The sequence below is a fragment of the Triturus cristatus genome, chromosome 12, assembly GCF_964204655.1.
Source record: "Triturus cristatus chromosome 12, aTriCri1.1, whole genome shotgun sequence".
NCBI lineage: Eukaryota > Metazoa > Chordata > Amphibia > Caudata > Salamandridae > Triturus > Triturus cristatus.
The window spans coordinates 123,875,671-123,895,387 of NC_140595.1; the positions used below are offsets into that span (position 1 = coordinate 123,875,671).

The following is a 19,717-nucleotide window of genomic DNA, read 5'->3' on the forward strand; positions in this document are numbered from 1 at the left end:
CGCATACAAGTATTTTTTAATCTACATAAAATTCCTAGATACCATCTGTATTAAAAAATGAGTGAGTGCCAGCCCTTTGGTGTGCAGCTTTCTCGGGGGTCTTTGCATTTATGCCTAGAGGTGGGTTTTGAATGTTTGGGTGACTTTTTTAGTACATCTAATTTGATTACCAGTGAGATGTTGTCCCAGCGGCAGGGCCCTAGGTTTCCAACTTTGGCATTTAGTTTTAATCAAATTTCGAGCTTCTTAAAAGCAAATTATGTTGTGACTGATGGTGTAACTTTAAACATCTTAAACCAACTCTATGGCCAGGGCCTATGTGGAGTAGGCAACTGGTATTCTTGCCTAATACAGCCGGGCCAGCAGAAAGTGCTCGATAATTTATTTCCTAAATTATTGAAAGAAACCGACTGCAGTGTTAGCAACAAGCATTGGCATAGCCAATAGGTCTCGCCTTTGGGACCTTATAAGTGTTTAGCCATGCAACAGTTGATGTTGCTGCACCAAGGATATTGTGCTGCATAACCAAATACTTATAAGGTCCCAAAAGCGAGACCTATTGGCTATGCCAATGCTTGTTTTTTCATACCACTGGTGACAGCCCTGTTATCCAATTAGTGTTTGTTTTGCTTAATTTAAGACTGTTTTATGCACATCAATTGCAGCATAAATGTACCTAGCTGTGTTTTGAATATCACCTGGGTAGAGCACCGGCACTTGGAGACTGTATCTGGTATCTTAGGCATTCCAGCTGCTGAACTTGCCATCAGGGCCAGTAAGTGCTAGGTTGTAACCGGTCCAAAAAGCCTTCAGTAACTGCTTGAAAAATGTCCTGGTAAATGCCAAAATGCAATACCTCTGTATGGTCTGTTGTGGGCACCACTGTTTTTCCACAATAATTTAAACAGGAATTAAGACCTAGATAATCCACTCATTTGCCTCACTTTGAAAATGTAATGAGGCCCCGTCCAAAGGTTTACCATGGCATAAGAATGCTCTCCGGTCTGATTGTGCTTTGCAAACGTGCTGCATTCTTCAAATAGATAATACTTTAATAGAGGGCAAAGCTGTTTTGAGAGAAAACAACCTTCAGCAGCACAGATTTATTGTTACAGAAGTGTTGTGCTGTAGTTCTCTGTGCTCTGAAGCGCATACCATGTGCTGAGCACCCCTTCTCCCTCCAGACTGTACTGCGTGCTTTACAGATATTGAGGAGCATGAAAATAAAAACAGCAGGCACTGGCATGCTTCATATTCAGGCACGTGTTGATTGGATGTGACGGGATGACGGAACACCACGGTGGTTCATTAGCTCGCTCTGGAATGCAGGAATAGTGATTCTCAAGCTTGTGGTTGATTAATTGATTAAGACATTCAAGGTGTAATATTGAGTCGCCTTTTCTCTTGTCTGGGGAATGGTGATGTGGTAATCCATGAACTTGCCACTTGGATAACGCAAAACTTATTGTCTCATATGTAGAATATTAATTTTAAGGAGTGAATGGTGATTATACAACAGCATTAACTGGTTTTCTTCCTAAGGTTTCCCTGTACTGCACAATGGGTTATCCGGGCCAGTTGCTGATAGACAACCCTTATGTTCTATTGTTTAGCTGTTCGTTTGCCATCTGAACGTTGACTAACATGAAGTGGATGTGATTGCTTGTGAGTGAAACGCCCTTCTGTCGAGTTACTTTGATGTTTAGGGAGTGCTGCGTGTATGATCAGACTTGTGATTTTATGCATTTTGTGGTTGAAATGTGTGTAGCATGTATGAGTACAGTGGTGTGGTACTTCACCTGGGTTAGAGTGCCAGTGCTGTGTTGCCTACGTCTTTTACATCTGATGGTTGCTTCTCTGCAAACGAGGTTGGGAACTTGACGTGTTTCAACTTGAATGCAATGCTCAAACGGCATCAGCAAACAAGCAACAAAAAGAAGCGCGGCCGCGCTCTGTGGTGGGGGAGGGGGAGAAGCACTTCCCCAAACGGATTGCATGGCGGCACGATGCACGTGATTGTGCGCGTGCTCGCCATGCAATCCACTTTTGGGAGCACTTTGAAATGCCCCTCTTGCTAGAGTCTCGCCTAGCGATTGCGTAAACGCAATAGCTAGGCAAGACCTAAAAAGGAATGGCAGTCTCTATGTGAAGTAGGCCATAAAGCGCTCAGAGCTGCAAACTATAGAAGAATGGCTTATTTGTCAAGATGGCTAACTTATTATACATCTAAAAGATTGAATAACATTTTCCCGGCCTCGTCGGAGTTTTGTTTTAGATGTGGGAATCCAGGGATAGGGTCCTGGAACCATATTTTTTCTATTGTCCTGATCTATATCAATTCTGGTCCAATGTTTTTTTCGATAATTAATCAATGTCTAGCTTTTTCAGTCCACATTACTCCCACTATTACATTAGTTCTTATTGGGTGTTCAACAGAGGTTCAACATTTGTCTAAATACCAACAATATTTCTGAACAATAGCTATCACAGTGGCCAGGTCTTTAATTTTACAAAATTGGAAGTCTAATAAGATACAGTTGATTCAGCAATGGCAAGAGAAGATGGTTAAGCCATATATATATAGGAGGAAGAATATGCTAAGTGGGTAGGGTCTCTTAGAAGATTTGTAGCAATCTGGTCAGGGTTTTTCAATAGTACATTATAACATGCTCATAGTCATCTATATCCTCAATGTGTCATGAAAGTAGATCATTAACTATGTGGCATTTGATCATCTACACTTTACATCAAAGTATAAATAACTTGCTGCTATCGATATATTGCCTGACTTTGTACTGTTAGCATTTTATTTCTATAGCATGAGCACTTTCTTGATGCATTTATGAACAAGTGGTTTTATTGATTATATGTTGTGATGCTTTTTAAGCCAGCGATATAAAGGGTGTTTCAATTTTAGAACTGTATTGATAAGCTATTAGCACTTTTTTAAAGGATTTTTCAATCTGGTAATGATTATGGTTTTCATCCTGCTCTTTTGCACCCTCCTAATACTTCCACCATTCCATGAGCTCAGGATCTAGTAGATCACATACATGACACACAGAAAACAGCTCAAGTCAATTTAGAGATGGAATGCAGATCTCCATCGCTGCCCGAGTCCTGTTTATTCTATTGAGGATATGGTTTGGTTATCCACATGTAATATTGCAGTTAAAGGTACACGAAAATTCAAGCCACGTTTTATTGGTCCCTACAAGATCATTAAGATAGTCAATCCTGTTGTCATGAAGTTGGAACCGCCTCCCGCCCTGAAAATACATCCGGTCTTCCATCTATGTTGGTGGACAACAAACCAGAATATGAACTGGAAGCGATTTTGGACTCCAGGAGGGTTAGACGGAGGTTGCAATACCTGGTGCATTGGAAGAGGTATGCGCCAAAAGATCAGATGTAGGAACAGGCTGGTCATCTCCATGCCCTCACTTACTGCGTCTTTTTCACAGACGATACCCTCACAAACCTAAGCCTCTCGGAGGGGTGTACTATCAATCTTGTTCCGCACCTGGCTGGGCTTGTGGCAGGGGCGGAGCATTGCCAGCATAAAGCCAGCCTTCTCGGGCGGAAGATAGCTATGCATTCTAATTGACACACATGCGATTCTCTAGCCCTTTATCACATACCTTTTCCGCTTCTGGGTGCACAACACGTCGCGGTCTGCATCTCCTGCTGGCTGCAGATCGGAGGTCCTCTTGTTCTTCCTTGGCATCCTCCTCTGCTTCCTTTCAGCTGCAGAAAACTTGTTTGGAAATCCCTGCATATAGAAAAGGACAAGACCACTTAAAGCATCACAAATTCTACAGAGGTGGCACACGCTTTGCGCTCAGAGAATTTGTTACTTATGTCTATACTTATCTAATGTACTCTGCTGCCCATTGGAGATCCCTTTTTTTAATTGTATTTGCCTTCTGGGGATCTATTAAGAAAAATCAAGCTATTAATTTGGGCTCAGTTTCTGCTTGTTTAAGAAACACATACTTATAGGGATTAAGGCCCTACACCTTTTTTGTGTGTTTGTTTTGTTTTTGCTGCTAGACAGAAATTACAAGAAGTTATTGTATACACCGTCCCAGATATTGGAATTACTACAATTTTGGGCCTTTCTTTATCGCTGATTACAGAAAGCTTTTAGGTATGCTTGAACTGTTCAGAATTTTATGTACGACACAATAGGTACACTGTGTTATCTCTCAAACTGATGTCCTCTCTCTATCTGTTTCATAGATTGTATACCACTCCTACATATGCAAACACTTACTTAATTTGCGGGAGAGGAGATTGTTGCAGGTATTACTATATATAGAATTATGAAGCCCTGTTAGTCGTTTAATTCCTGTAGACTCCTAGACACACTGATCTCTCTCTTTCTTCTTTGTATGAAGGAGACATATAGAGACTTCCTGGGACCCACACATCTCCCTGCACTGACTCCGTGGGACCTTGTGTTTTTCTTTTCCCGTCCCCTCTTCCCCACTTCAGCTCAACTAGCTTTGATATCATTGGGCGTTCTTGGTGGTAGAGGGAAATTTGGACCTACCTTCAGTAATTCCTATCACTCCTGTGGAAATATGGGTGAGAAGTGACAGATGATTGAGTTATATATATTGTAATGTATTTTAAAGAGGGGCACATTAAATCTTTTATATCCCTGCTACAGTGTTTCGGTACTGGATTTCAGCATTTGGAATGACTGAGTAGTGATGATGCAGTATCCAAGCATTCTACATATATACATCAAATATTCATATGGGAGGAGGTAATGTGAACTCTGAATCGGATGTAGATTCCACATGATTTGCAAATAAATCCTCAGCTCACCAATCTATTTTAGGTCTGTAGTAGTTTGATCAGAGGAATAAAATGTCACGGTTGAAGTAGGTAAGATGTATTTAGAGGGGGTTCTCTCAGAAAGAAAGAAAATGTAGGAAATACTGACATCTTCAAAACTTGATCCCTGTTTCTTTGAGAAATGGTGTTATAGCAGAAGAACTTTATTTAACGTTATTATTAAATATTTTATTAGATATATACTTTTCAAATTATCATCTGTCCTTCTTACAGAATTATATGCTTCTTAATGGACTTTAATTTTTTTCACAGACTCTCCCTTTATGTTGATTTAGCTTTGGCACCCAATACTGAGTACCTATTTCTGGGACATGAACAAATCTTATATCCTTTCTCAGGTGCTTTGCCTCATACACCAGAGCCAGGGACCACTTGCTGAAAAACTGACGATGGGATTATGCTTTTTTCAGAATCGAGTTTTAGTAACCAGTGTCCCCTTTATCAGAGGATTTGAGCATTATGCCTTTCGACTAAGTTTCACATGTCTCTTTTTTCTTCCTACTCCCTAAAAAAGCACTATCTCTTGAGCTCTAATGAAACACAGGGGGCACACTCCCATCTAACGGAATTCAAGGTGTTGGAATCAACTATGTATATGCTAGGCCAAGAGATTAACATTTTATGGCACACTCATATTTTAAGGACATGTTTCCAACGTACTGTTTTTCATAGACCATTTCTATCCTTCCCTTCACCTTGTCACATTCTTCTAAGACAAATCCAAATATATTGAAGCAACACTATAGTGCACTGAGTTTAACTTGAGTAAGCAAAGGGGCATCTGCAGATTCAGCATGTATAAGACACGGCGATGCCAATAAATGCTTTGAAATTAGACATTCTCTTGTCACATTTATTTACTGCTTTGCTACTCATTCTCAACAAGACCACTCTTACTGAACCTTGGAAACATTTTGTATGTTGACAAACAATGTGAGAGAGTGAGAGCAATGCCACTAAAATGTGTCCCCATATGGCAAGGATGTCTTCCTTGCTCACAACCTAATGTTATACTTTGACTATGACAAAACAGGGGGTTCACACCAAATATTTCCGGATAGAAGCTGTCCTATTCCAGTTGGAACCTTGTGCCAATGCAGGCTCTGTTGAGTGTGCCAGTTTAGTTTCACCTATTCCAAAAAAGATAGCCCTCAAAGGCTGGTGTGGCTGCCACCATTCCAATCTGTACCTGCACAAAAAAAAAATCAATATGGTAACAGGGATCACGCTGTCCATCAATTCACCTAAACATCACCACGCTACATATTTTCAGTGAACCATGACTTTGTTACTCCCATTTTATCACCATTGTTTCAAGATTATCCCCCAAAACTGCTTGTTTGCCTCAATTGTCCATTTTCATTGCCCTTTTCAAATTTTACATATGTGACAAAGTCTACTCCACTCGCTCTAAACACACCTTCTAAGAGCCACCCTTTGAACAGCTCATCATATGCATCAACTTTGCTGAACATTATTTATTTGGCCTATATTTGGGATGACCCAAAGGTTTCTTACACCTAATATCATAAATGAAGAAACTGTCAGTAGATACAAAAATTCTCAAAGATTCTAAATGGGTGGCAGCCAAGGATAATGCAAAGGGGGTATATTGGTGGTGTTGAGGTAAAGACTAGATGCAGTAAAAAAGGAGAAGTGGATAGTGAGGTTGAAATGTCGAAGCAATGGTAGTGCACCTGGTAACTGATCATAAGTAACTCTTCCCTATCTTTGGAGCCTATGTGTGACAGACAGTGACATTCACAGGCTCTGAATAAATGCCCCAGTTGAATTTTTATGGGATGTACTAGCATAAGATAGTGATTGAGTGTGGAGGAAGGTGTGCAGTTTGGTTACGCTTGGTGAAAGACCCAATTAGCTCACACCTTGGATCAGCCTCAGTCACAGATAGCAGTTCTCAACCCACCAGGGTCAGAGAAGGTTAGCAATGGAGATTCCTTCCTATGTCTCTAGTCTTGCAGCACCAGATGCACAATGCGATCAATGACTGAAGTGCCCAGTTACAGACTACCCTAGGTAAGGCAGTGGATGGATTGCATTACTTTGGCATTCTTCTTTTTCTGATACCCCTCACCCCACAGTGGCTTCAGGAACTCTGGGACTTTCTGCAAAGCCCCCTGTAATTGAAAGCACCCGGAGGATACATTTCCTGGGGAAAAGGAGGCTTGGTCCACAAGTACACCTCTCTCAGAAGAGATCACAGGGCTGCATCGATCATTATGCTTAATGGCCTCCCCACCATGAGGCCAATATTGGGGAGGTTGAAGAGGATGTGACTTACAACTTGGAGGAGGACCTTTCCTCCTGCATCTCGCTCTCAGGCAATAAGGATGATCTTCCTGGTGCTGGTGCTTTTCACCAGTACTCTTTGGATGTTCCTGTTTCCGCACCCATACCCACAACTTCCAAATTCTCCATTCATGATTTGCGGGGTGATCCTATGTTTGGCCAATGTGACTTATGTTTGACCCTACTTAGTAGAGGCACCCAAAATACTAGTATGGGCTACCTTCTCCCCTTGTGACTTTGTTGACCGATGGTATTTGCCTCCTCGCACCGGAGAAATCGGATCACCCCTTGCTCTGCATTTCCCCACCCTTCATACAAGGCAAGCTGTGCTCAACCTTCCCCCCCACATTTCATGACATTAATTTCTTTGCGCTGCTAAGTGTCCTTTCCCTTCTCCTTTGCCAGTCGCATCTTTGGGCCTTTCTTATTTGCTCTGCTACCTTTCTTGCTTGTTGCTTCGGTTACCCGGAATGCTTTGCAGCAGTGCTTCTGTTGAATCAGACACTGGCACAACCAATGCGTTGCTTTTTGACTAATCTGCGCACCAGTTGCTTCGCTTGCACATTGCCATGGTTACCTGAGCGGCCCTGTAGCAATGGCTCTATTGCATCTCATATTTAGAGAGTCAATGAATATATGATCCAACGGAAGTGCACTTATATATATATTTTAAATATTTTATCTGCTCTATCTACTCTCATTCAAACCGTACTGGGCCCTTTACGATTAGATGATCAATTCCATTTAACACAGAGGCCATGATCATCTGATGAATGTTTCTCCACCAATAGAACGGGTGGAAATTACGGTGACTAAAGTCACTGTTCGCTTACCAATGAGGACCATTAATTGACTGCAAACACACAAATTCGAAATCAAATTTAGATACACCATCTCAAAACTATACTGTAACTATAAAGAATAGCAACTGGAAGTCCCAACCTCCTAAAGAAGTTAAGACAAGGAAGAATTATTCAAACTGATAACTCTGCAGTTGCAACACATATAAATCATCAATAGTGGCACGTTCTCATGCAGGGAACACAACTGACCCTCGACAGCCTGACTTTTGCTCAGCCTTAAGGTGTGCTCCCTCTTCCAGGATTTCCTTGGGACGCTCCTTGCTGCAAAAGTTGGTGTGTTCACGGACTTCAAGTGTGGATAACTTGATTCCACACAACTATTGTTTCTTTTCTCTTATGTTGCTTTTGAAGGCACAGTGATGCCTTGGTATCATATCATCCCATAGGATTCATGTGGGATATGGACTGCTGAAAGTCATAGGAACTCGTGAAGCTCTTACTTTGTGTACCTTCCACTACTTGCTATCTTACTGGTGGCTTTACCCTCAATTCGTCATGGTTTCGTGAGAATCAAACAACTCATAGTCGTAGAGCGGCTGCGCTGGTACTGGAGTGCTATTGGTATTGCCCCTGCTTCGCCTATACCTGGTTTTGTTCTTTATTTTCATGTTTTAGAAGAGAGAGAGCATAGGGGGGCATCCAGGAAGATACTGCGCTTGCATATCCAGCATTTCCTCACCTAACTAGGGTATGTAGGATGTGGCTTCATGCTTCAAGATGATATAATAATGTGACATGTTAGGTGTTATACATTGTCAAACCACATTGTTTGTTCTCCCTTCAGATTAGCTTTCGTGTTGGAAGTCTGCGAGCACCCTCTTCTCTCTCCTGATAATGCCCCTTCCTTTTTTTCCTACAGGTAGTTATTTCTTGTGAATATATATTGAGTCTGGGTCTGTTGCTTCTAGCTCCTGTGGAGGTATTTTGGTTGTTTACTAATCTGGTGTTCTTTCTGTGTCATCCACAGATCTCCCTCCATGCTGTCCCTACCCTTTCCTTCCTTCACTTGACTATCCCACTAGTCAGTGTATATTTATATTCCGGACTTGGGGCAGTCGAGAGGTGGACCCCATTTGAGCATCGGCACAACCCTGAGGATTCTGGACAGTGAAACCTGACAGAATAATGGGCCCACGAATTTCGTATCCTCCCGGTTGTGCTGGTGGTAGAATTGGCCACCTTGGAAGATGTCATAGCAGCTCTAGCGTTAGTACAAACCGAGCTCACAGCCTCACGTACTGAAACGGCTGCACTCCAAGCACAGGTGACCAGGATGAAAAGAAACCCTTTTGATGCAGGGGGATCGTTTCATCCCACGCCCCCTTCTGTAGTAGTAGAAGTACCATCACAGATACCACTAGCCCCTCCAGAGCGATACTATGGGGACAGTCATAAGGTACAGGTTTTTATGACTCAGATAATGCTCCATTTTACAAGTAAGATGAAGATGTTTGCCACCAACCAGGCCAGAGTGGTTTTTTTAATTTCGTACTTGGCAGGTGAGGCAGCACAGTGGTTGGTTACCATAGTCTGAAGAGATGACCCAATGCTCTACGATTGGGATATGTTCAAAGAAGAATTTGAAAAAACGTTTGACAGCAGGGCTGAGACCTTTTCGGCGGACAGGGATTAATTAGAGCTAAAACAAAGGAGCTCTGACTTGATCAGTTATCTCAACAATTTTCGGAGATTGGTGGCCGACACAGACTGGCCTGAATCCAAACAGGCCGTCCTTTTCTATCAAGGATTCAAAGACTAATTAAATGACGTCATCGCCCAAATAGACCCTCAACCCCGGACATGTGCAGCACTGATAGACCTAACCATGCGACTAGATCACAAGTTGAGAGAACGTAAAGGAGACACTAAACGTAAGGCCAGATAGTTACACCCCAACGTTTGATCGGTCGAAATCCACTGATCCCGGATCATCCAAGTCTGAGCCCATGGAGATTGGAACCATCAGGGCATCTTTGACCCTAAGCGAAAGAGACCATAGATGCAAACAGGGCCTTTGCCTCTATTGCGGGAAGATAGGCCACTTTCTACGTGACTGCCCCATCAAGCCACGTGGTGGTCGTTTACGTACCGGGCATGTGGATACTGTAACAGCCGAGAAGGGGCGGAAAACTCCAGAGCTTGAAGGTAACAGAAGGGGGACCATCAAGCCATAACACAATCCCTTCAGTGAATCAACACTCTATCATGGAGTCAGAACATTTCTTTATCACCATGGAAATTACGGTAAACCAAGACCAGAAAATACTAAGAGCAATTGTGGATTCAGGAGCTACTGGTTGCTTTATGGACAAGACTTAAGCCCAAAGGCTAGGAGTGCTCTTACTACAGAAAGGAACCAAGGAGGCGGTGTATGCGGTGGATGGCAAGGAGCTGGAATCCGGTCTGATTCGTTACACCACCCCTGAGTATGAGTTGTCTTACAAAGACCACCATCAAGAGATGTTATCCTTTAACATCATCCAAGCACCCCAGTATGGAGTGATCCTAGGCCTCCCATGGTTACAGAAGCAAGAACCCACCACAGACTGGTCTAACAAGGTGTTGCTGATGCAGTCAGAATATTGCCAAACCCATTGCAATACTCTGCCCTCCTTCCCCTCCAAAGCCTTAGCCTTGCGACATCATATTGCAACGGGTGCTGAAAAAGACGCGACCCTACCGACTTGTTACCAGGAATATGCAGATGTGTTTAGCGACATGATGGCCGAGAAACTCCTGCCGCATAGTGAATACGACTGCTGGATAGACCTTCTTCCTGGAGCAGTGGTTCCATACGGATGGGTGTATGCCCTCACAGAACCAGAAAACCGGCATCTCAGGCAGTATCTGGATAAATACCTTGCCTTGGGTTTTGTTCGTCCCTCCAGATCTCCTGCGGCTTCTCCCCTCTTCTTCATCCCGAAAGCAAATGGGGATTTGAGATGTTGCATAGATTTCAGAGCGTTAAACCAAATCACCGTAAAGAATCAATACCCCTTACCTCTGATTCCCGTTCTTCTGGAGCAAGTCAAAACTGCTGTCATACACACCAAACTAGACCTCAGAGGGGCATACCATTTAGTCCGTATGCGTGCTGGAGACGAGTGGAAAACAGCATTCAAGACTCGGTACGGGATATTTGAGTATCTCGTCATGCCGTTTGGGCTTTGCAATGCCCCTGCGACTTTTCAGTTCTTTTTGAACGATGTGGTCCGCGACTTCCTAGATCGCTTCGTTGTGGTGTATATTGATGACATCCTCGTATACTCATCTAAGGAGGAAGAACATGTACAACATGTGAGCCACGTCCTACACGCATTACGGGCTCATAGTCTTTTCTGCAAGATAAGCAAATGTGAATTTCATGCGACCACAGTGGAATTTCTAGGGGTTATGCTCACCCCGTCAGAACAAGTGATGGCAGAAAGGAAGATAAAAGCTATAATCGAATGGCCTTGCCCCCAGAATGTTAAGGATATCCAAAGTTTTCTGGGGTTCGCCAACTTCTACCAGAGGTTCCTTCATCAATTCTCCAAACTGGTAGCTCCGATAACAAAACTGACGAGGAAGAACGTACCCTTTCTTTGGTCAAAAGAAGCACAGACCCCGTTTGAGCTACTAAGAAGGCATTCACCTCAGCCCCTGTTCACACCCACTCCAATCCGGAGCTCCCATTCATAGTAGAAGCTGATGCTTCCGAAGTGGCGGTAGGAGCGGTTCTGTCTCAAAGGCACGCAACTACAGGCCGAACAAAACTATACTATTGCAGAGAAGGAGCTCTTGGCCATTAAAGATGCCATTTTGGAGTGGAGGCACTGGCTGATGGGGGCACAACACCAAGTCACCATATATACGGACCACCGCAATCTCCAGTTCATGAGCCGCCCGTCATCTTACTACACGCCAACTCCGCTGGATGCTATTTTTTGCAGAGTTCCACTTCATAGTTACCTTTAGCCCAGGCACTGAGAACAGGAAGTCAGACGTACTCACGCGACAAGAAAACTCCATCACCCAACAAATCTTGGCTGAAAAGGCCATTATCGAACCCAGTAAAGTGTTGTGTGTGGTACAAACAAACGACTTTGTACAGAAGGTTAGGCAAGGTATTCAGTCATTTGCTTGGAGGAGTTGGATGAAACACCACCCGGAATAGCAGATGAGGCATGGGATCCCCATGTACAAACAAATAGTGCTGGTTCCTACTCTGGAGTTACTAAAGCTTGTATGCCAATGGTGTCATGACATTCCTGCCACTGGCCATGTAGATGGGAAGAAAACATTAGAGAAAGTATTGAGACAATTTTGGTGGCCCACAGTACGTCCTGATGTTCTGTTATGGGTGAAACGTTGTTCCACCTGTGCGCAGATGAAGACCGATCATCGCAAAGCCCAAAGCCTTCTTCAGCCTTTACCCACACTAGAATCCCCGTGGAAAAGGATCTCAGTGGACTTTATAGTGGGATTGCCAAGGGACCAGGGATGCAGTGCCATAATAGTGGTCGTTGACTATCTCTCCAAAATGGGACACTTCATAGCTTGCCAACAAGCACCGTCTGCGGGACAACTGGCACACCTGTTGCTGATACACATAGTCAGAGTACATGGCCTTCCCAGGGTTATAGTGTCCGATACGGGTACTCAATTCACCGCTCTCTTTTGGAAAACATGGTGTTCTGCATTAAGGATCACGCCCTTGCTGTCCACCAGTTTCCACCCCCAAACTGATGGCCAAACCGAAAGACTGAATCAGACCCTAAAGCAATACCTAAGGTGTTATGTGGACAATCACACAGAAAACTGGGTGGAGTGGTTTTGGCTAGCTGAGATTGCCTATAATAGTGCCACACACTCTTCCACACAACACATGCCTTTGTTTTGCACCTATGGCTTTCATCCCCGATGTATGCCTGTGTTCTTCCCAACCACAACACAAAACTCCCTGAGGTACACAAAAGAATGCTTCACATAAGGAAGACTTTGCTCAACACACAGACCAACCTACAACATGCAAAAGAGCAATACAAAAGACAGGCAGACAAACACCGTCGGCCAGGCCCAACGTACAAGAAAGGGGATCTAGTTTGGTTGTCAACAAGAAACATCAGGTTCAAGAAACACAGCGTGTTAAAGCCCAAATACATAGGTCCCTACAGGGTGTTGAAACACATCAATCCGGTTTCAGTGAAACCGAGGCTTCCCACACATTTTCGTACACATCCTGTCTTCCATGTTTCTCTGTTGAAGCCATCACATAGTCCTGTTAAGAAAAAACCTGTTCCTATTTGGGTGCATGAAGACCCAGAATACAAAGTAAAGGGCATTCTAGACTCCAGAATCACAAAACACAAACTCTGGTATTTGGTATCCTGGAAAGGGTATGGTGCTGAGGAAGATTCATGGGAACCAGCTGTGGCAGTACATTCAGCATGGCTAGTAGCTGCCTTCCATAAGAAATATCCAACCAAACCTTGTGTCTGTCAGTGTTCTCCGAAAGGGGGATGTACCGTCAGGATGCATCAGCCCGGTAAACCCTGACATACACGGAAGTAGCCGGCCCAACGAAAACCACAACTCCCGGCATCCATAGCGCCCATCACGTTGTCACGGGACCCCGATGCACGTCGTAACAGGATTTAGACAGAAGAGGAAGGCAGAACACTGCTGATTATTCCGTGAGTCTCCCAGGAACTTCGGCATCTCTGGACTTCTTCAGAGGCGGTAAGGGTGCTTTGCACCACCCGAAGTAACTGTGGCAAACCTCCTACTAATATCCACGCTCACTTCTCCTCCGTTGGCTAGGCCACGCTTTCAGCGGTCTTTTGCGGAGGAGAGAGTTGAGGTTTCCGTGGCTGTGTGAGGTTTGTGCCTTGTTCCCTGTTGGCGAGAGCGCATAGGAGCGCGTTCTCATGCAGGGAACACAACTGACCCTCGACAGCCTGACCTTTGCTCAGCCTTAAGGTGTGCTCCCTCTTCCAGGATTTCGTTGGGGCGCCCCTTGCTGCAAAAGTTTGTGTGTTCATGGACTTCAAGTGTGGATAACTTGATTCCACACAACTATTGTTTCCTTTCTCTTATGATGCTTTTGAAGGCACAGTGATGCCTTGGTATCATATCATCCCATAGGATTCAGATGGGATATGGACTGCTGAAAGTCATAGGAACTCGTGAAGCTCTTACTTTGTGTTCCTTCCACTACTTGCTATCTTACTGGTGACTTTACCCTCAAGTCTTCGTGGTGTTGTGAGAATCAAACAACCCATAGTCGTAGAGCGGCTGCGCTTGTACTGGAGTGCTATTGGTATTGCCCCTGCTTCACCTATACCTGGTTTTGTTCTTTATTTTCATCTTTTAGGAGAGAGAGAGCATAGGGGGCATCCAGGAAGATCCTGCGCTTGCATATCCAGCAGTTCCTCACCTAACTAGGGTATGTAGGATGTGGCTTCATGCTTTAAGATGATATAATAATGTGACATGTTAGGTGTTATACATTGTCAAACCACATTGTTTGTTCTCCCTTCAGATTAGCTTTCGTGTTTAAAGTCTGCGAGCACCCTCTTCTCTCTCCTGATAATGCCCCTTCCTTATTTTCCTACAGGTAGTTATTTCTTGTGAATATATATTGAGTCTGGTTCTGTTGCTCGTATCTCCTGTGGAGGTATTTTGGTTGTTTACTAATCTGGTGTTCTTTCTGTGTCATCCACAGATCTCCCTCCATGCTGTCCCTACCCTTTCCTTCCCTCACTTGACTATCCCACTAGTCCGTGTATATTTATATTCCAGACTTGGGGCAGTCGAGAGGTGGAGCCCATTAGAGCATCGGCACAACCCTGAGGATTCTGGATTGTGAAACCTGACAAACAGACATAGGCAAGTTTAAAATATGAATTATTATATTAAAGATGCAAAGTTCATCATAATCAGCAATTGCTTCTGCAGCTCAGTTAGAAATATAACATCTTTAATAAGAATACCAAGCATTTAATCAGACGTTTAGATCAAAATTAGCCACAGATTTATAGAGTCCGTCTACGAAATAGGCAGAAAGAAAGTTTATAGACTAACAGCTCAATTCTAAGGGATGGAAAAATTAATTTGGAGTCCTTTATGGGCAAGTCCATTAGCATAATGCTTAAGGAAAGTTCGGGAGAAGTACAGTCTATATGCTCCGACTGTACCATAGACTATGCATTCCAAAGTTAGTAAAGTTCAAAAATCGAATAGCATCCAAATCTGTCTCAGTCCATAACGCAAAATTAGCATGCTCCAAAAACGAAGAAGTTTGATTAGCAACTGCACAAAGGTAAAATAAATCTGCATCAACAAGAAGGTAAAGAAAAGTAAAGGTTCTGCATTTATCATGTTGTTCCTATAAATCTATATAGGATCTGTGCGTTTAGATGACATAAACTAAGGGATTGGTGTCTAGACTGATTCCAGACACCCCCAAAGGATATATTAGTCTGTAGACCAGCTTGCTCACAGTGCCGCTATAAGCCTCACATCCTTACCAAGTAGTGAATAGTTTCTGGCAACTATCGAACATGACAACCCTGACCCCTCAAGGATCGTGGAAACAGTACAGTAGTTTTCGCTCAGTCACTCTTGCTCACTTTACACAGGATAAACGGTGGGGATGTTTTCAATAAGCCTTTATTGAACCAGAGTCATTCTACTATAAAATATGTATGTTGCAACAACCATTAGACAGAAACAGATGTATATGGTTATAAGCACCAACAGAGTAAATAAAAGGTAGAATTCTACCATGGTGCTAAAACAATGAGGTATATGGAGGCATATAGATACATGGTAGTAATCATGAGTACTCCAAAGATTCAAACCCTAACTAAATGTACCTAGCATGTATGTAGGTGTATAGCCAAGAATCCCCCCTAGGAAAGAGCCAACCCCATTATCTGATGGGAGAGAATTAAGGGACCCGGCTTTGGTCTTGAGTTTGACAACCTGCGACGAATGTCAGGCCACACTGTGCTGGAATGTCTGCATGCAGGGACCTTGGCATCTCATGTCAGCATAAAAGCATCTCCTCTGGTTTGCCCAGCGAAGATGTGGTACTTATATACCTGAAAGGTACCCTCAAAGGTTCTACCTAGAAGTGTCATGGTACTGTGGGCCGGTCGTCCAAGGATGACAATAGTGGTGACTTTTGTACAGAGTTATTGTGCAGAAGATAGTAATCCTGCTGTGATACTAAGAATAATCATGCATAATAAATGAGGCTAGTTTTCGAAGAAACCCACACGACATTTATTCGGCACCTAACTAGGTAAAAGGTCAGCGTCAGAGCCCTTATGTAGAGCAAGGTAGGACAAATGTAGGTAAAAGGTCATGCAGCTACCTTGGGGTACATTCGGGCACATAACACCCACTCCTCATTGACTGGATGATACAATTAACAAATGCTAAAATATGCCTGTTTAAAAAGCATAAAAGACATTGCTAAAATATGAGTATAAAAACATTGAAAAACATGGCATATGTTAAAAAAACGATGGAAAAGTAAAAAACTCTATAAGTCCTCTAAATAGTCAATTTACTGTTAGACCAACTGAGCATGCCAAAAGCCATAATGTTCAGTGAGAGCAAGAGAGAAAAATAAAACAAAAAATATGTTGTCGAATTCCAATTTGGATTGTTTTGGAAAAAGGCCGAATTGTTCCTGTCACACGGAATTCCAAATGTTTAGGTGTACTGTGTGGGAGACAACATTACTGCTGCTTGCTTTCGTAGATGACGGTCCCTGTAACACCACTTGGATCAGGTAAATGGAGCAAACGTGATCTTCTCCAGTTCCCACAGCCATTGCTGAGGAAGTACTTGATGCCTGTGAACCTCTCATAGAGCCGGTGTCCATTCCGACAGAAGCTGAAGCATCCTGTGGTGGCTCTAAGAATGCCGACATCAACATTGAAATACGCTGAGGACACTGCAATACGTGGGCCTATAATGAGTCCAGTAGTACATCCGCAGGCGCAACCAATGGAAGTGATAGACATATATCCAACACACATTCGTATCCGCAGAATATGCAGCGGAGCATAGGCAAGACGCAGTCAACGTAGACTGATCTGAATGATAGGAACCAATGCTCGCTTAGCTCCCGAAGCCAAGGTGTGCCCAGATGGAGTACCATGCGTTCACAGCATCGTCGCACAAGGACTGCTTTTTCCATCTCTTTGGAAACTGGGACGTCCATTATGTAGCAGGAAAATAAAAACCAGGATACCCATTACAAGTAGTAGGAACAGCAGAAGCCCTCCAAAAATGCTTCCTAATACTGAGTGTATAAATGATGGAATAACTCCGAAGATCGTCTGAAAGGTGCTCAGTAATCCAGAACCTATGCTCTCAAATCGGTGTACTATCCCACTCGTATCAAACATGTTAAAGATACGGAGTACCATTTCCCCAAAATTGAGCGGGAAGTTAGTTCAGACTAGTGTCTGTATCTCAGCTGAGGAACTTGCAACCTGGATATCAAAAGTCTCTTGGGCTGAGGTTAAGGCCAAATCCTTCTGTAAAATCTTGGCTTTCAGTCTGCTCAGAGAATCAAACCATATAAGGGAAACATCCAATGAAGGCCATAGCGCCGCCTCCCTGACAGTGTGGGTCATTGGAAACAATACTTGCATCCAAGAAGTAATCCTGGAATTTACTGTGACCAGATATGCGATGCCTGGCAGCATTCCACAACAACGTTAATCATTCAACATCAAATAACTCCCATTCGAGATCCGTTTGAACACCGGATGACACACAGCAGCTGGGGATCCTTTCAAGTGACACAATAGGTTTGCAACCAAAGCATTACATGTTCCGTGAAGCATAATATCCTGACAAATTACAGACCCACTTAAAGAACTCTCACAGTCTGAGTCGCTGAGAAAAACTTCAGAGTCCCCATTCCTGCATCTAAATCTATACGGTAATTCCCAAGATTCATATATGTATTCCTTACTCAAGCTTCATACCTGCTACCTGGTGATACTGTAGACAGTAATGAAATTGGAATGTCGTCACTGGCAGTATAATATGGCCATGGATTAACCATTCTGTGGAAGGTGACTGAGCCACGGTAAAAGGTAATTTTCCCAATCTTTTATGTGCAGCACTGTATATTTTGATTCTCTTTGTGCCATTGTTGTCTGTCTTTCTGTAGGTTGTATGCAGAAAACAGAGACATACTGTAGATATACCACCAGGGCACGTAACCAGAGCGCAATGATTGTAGTGTCCAGCTTAATAATAGAATGGATCGCAATTGTGATTGTCCATGTTGAAGCATAGCCAAATCCCTTTCTATTATATCTATAGCATAAGACACAATGTTCCCTAGTGCATAAATCCTGGAAATCAATGTGGTTATGCTGTTGTCGACCACAGCCAAAGCCTTTGCTAGGTTAACCCTGTCAATCTCACCCAATATCTCATCAGCCTCCTGTTGTGAGATTTTTCATTCTTTATTGTAAATAGCGCATAAGGAGTGCTTCCCACGTGGTTTCTGGGGACCTAACAAGAAATCCCGAAGATCCATGTCATCCGGGAGTAAGGACAAGTGTTGTTTCACCTGGGACAGTGTTGAGGTTTTTAGCCACTCTAGGAACAACTTCCCAACACTTTAAGATGTCACCACCGAATGTTCTTTTTGTATGTAGCATTGGTCAGGCCTATGGATACTAAACCAATAGGTGGTAACCCTGAATCTTGACTGACACCTATTTCTGTTGATAGGCCAAACCAAGCATTCCTTCCAATTGGGGTCTGACAAATTGTATGAACCATCATGTAGAATGTCATGTAGTGTATCCTCACTATGTTGTGTGTAATTCTGCCAACCCTCAAAGTGTGTAGGTGAGGGAATCTGAGGTGTGTTCAAATCCTTTATTTTAGCTAACCCAAGACAGAAAGTCTGTTGCACAGTGTCATTCGGGAAGATAATTTGCTGTGGTATGAGGCATGCTCTAAATAAAGCCTCAGTTCCCTAAATTTTCCAAATCTTTAGTCCCCAGACAGATTTTGTGGCTATTGTGTCCCTCCAAAAGGCAAAACCCTGTAAAGGCAGTTGGGAAATAAAGGTAGCAGAGTATATCTGTTTCGAGTTGGTGAGCATATTTTTCTTTGTAGGTGTAGGTGCAATCTTGTAATAATAAGATGACGGGTCTGAAGTGTTAAACCCGGAAAAATAAGCAACATTTTTAGCAAATGTTTGTGAACTACTCTTCGGTGGTGTCGGGCAATGTTCCCATTGAAGGTAAGCGAAAACTTTACACGGGATACTTGCTTTGTGCAAGAAGTGATAACCACAATGTTGGTAACAATACATGGTGTCAAATTCAGATGTATCATCATACAATTTGGTACTGAAAAATGCAGCAGATTGTTCTAAATCAGACAGCATGTTATTTACAGTTTCAAAAGTCCAATCATCAGAGAAAGTACTGGAGGTGATGATATCACCTAAAGAGATTTTAAATGTGTGGTATTTTCAAAAGTTCAGTTGGACCATATACATCATATGAAACCCTATCCCAAACTATTCCTTCAGGAACTGGAACTGCTGTAATGTTCCCAAAGGACAGGTCTCTTCATTCACGAGATGATGTATGTAGTTTCTGGACAAAGTTTACATGTTCTACTGCAGGGCATTCTGGGAG

At 43.1% G+C, this 19,717-nt stretch overlaps 1 protein-coding gene across 6 annotated transcripts in view; it reads right to left on the reverse strand.

The window, feature by feature from the left end:
* Positions 1-19,717, reverse strand: part of LOC146772848 (uncharacterized) — a 152,629-nt gene that overhangs the window by 31,144 nt on the left and 101,768 nt on the right. For all 6 annotated transcript variants that reach the window (XR_014971908.1, XR_014971909.1, XR_014971910.1 and 3 more), the window contains exon 3: positions 3,642-3,772. Coding sequence is in view for 2 of the 6 variants with exons in the window: in XM_085636798.1 (XP_085492924.1) it covers positions 3,642-3,772 (131 nt within the window). In the remaining 4 variants the exon portion in view is untranslated. The remainder of the gene's footprint in view (positions 1-3,641; positions 3,773-19,717) is intronic.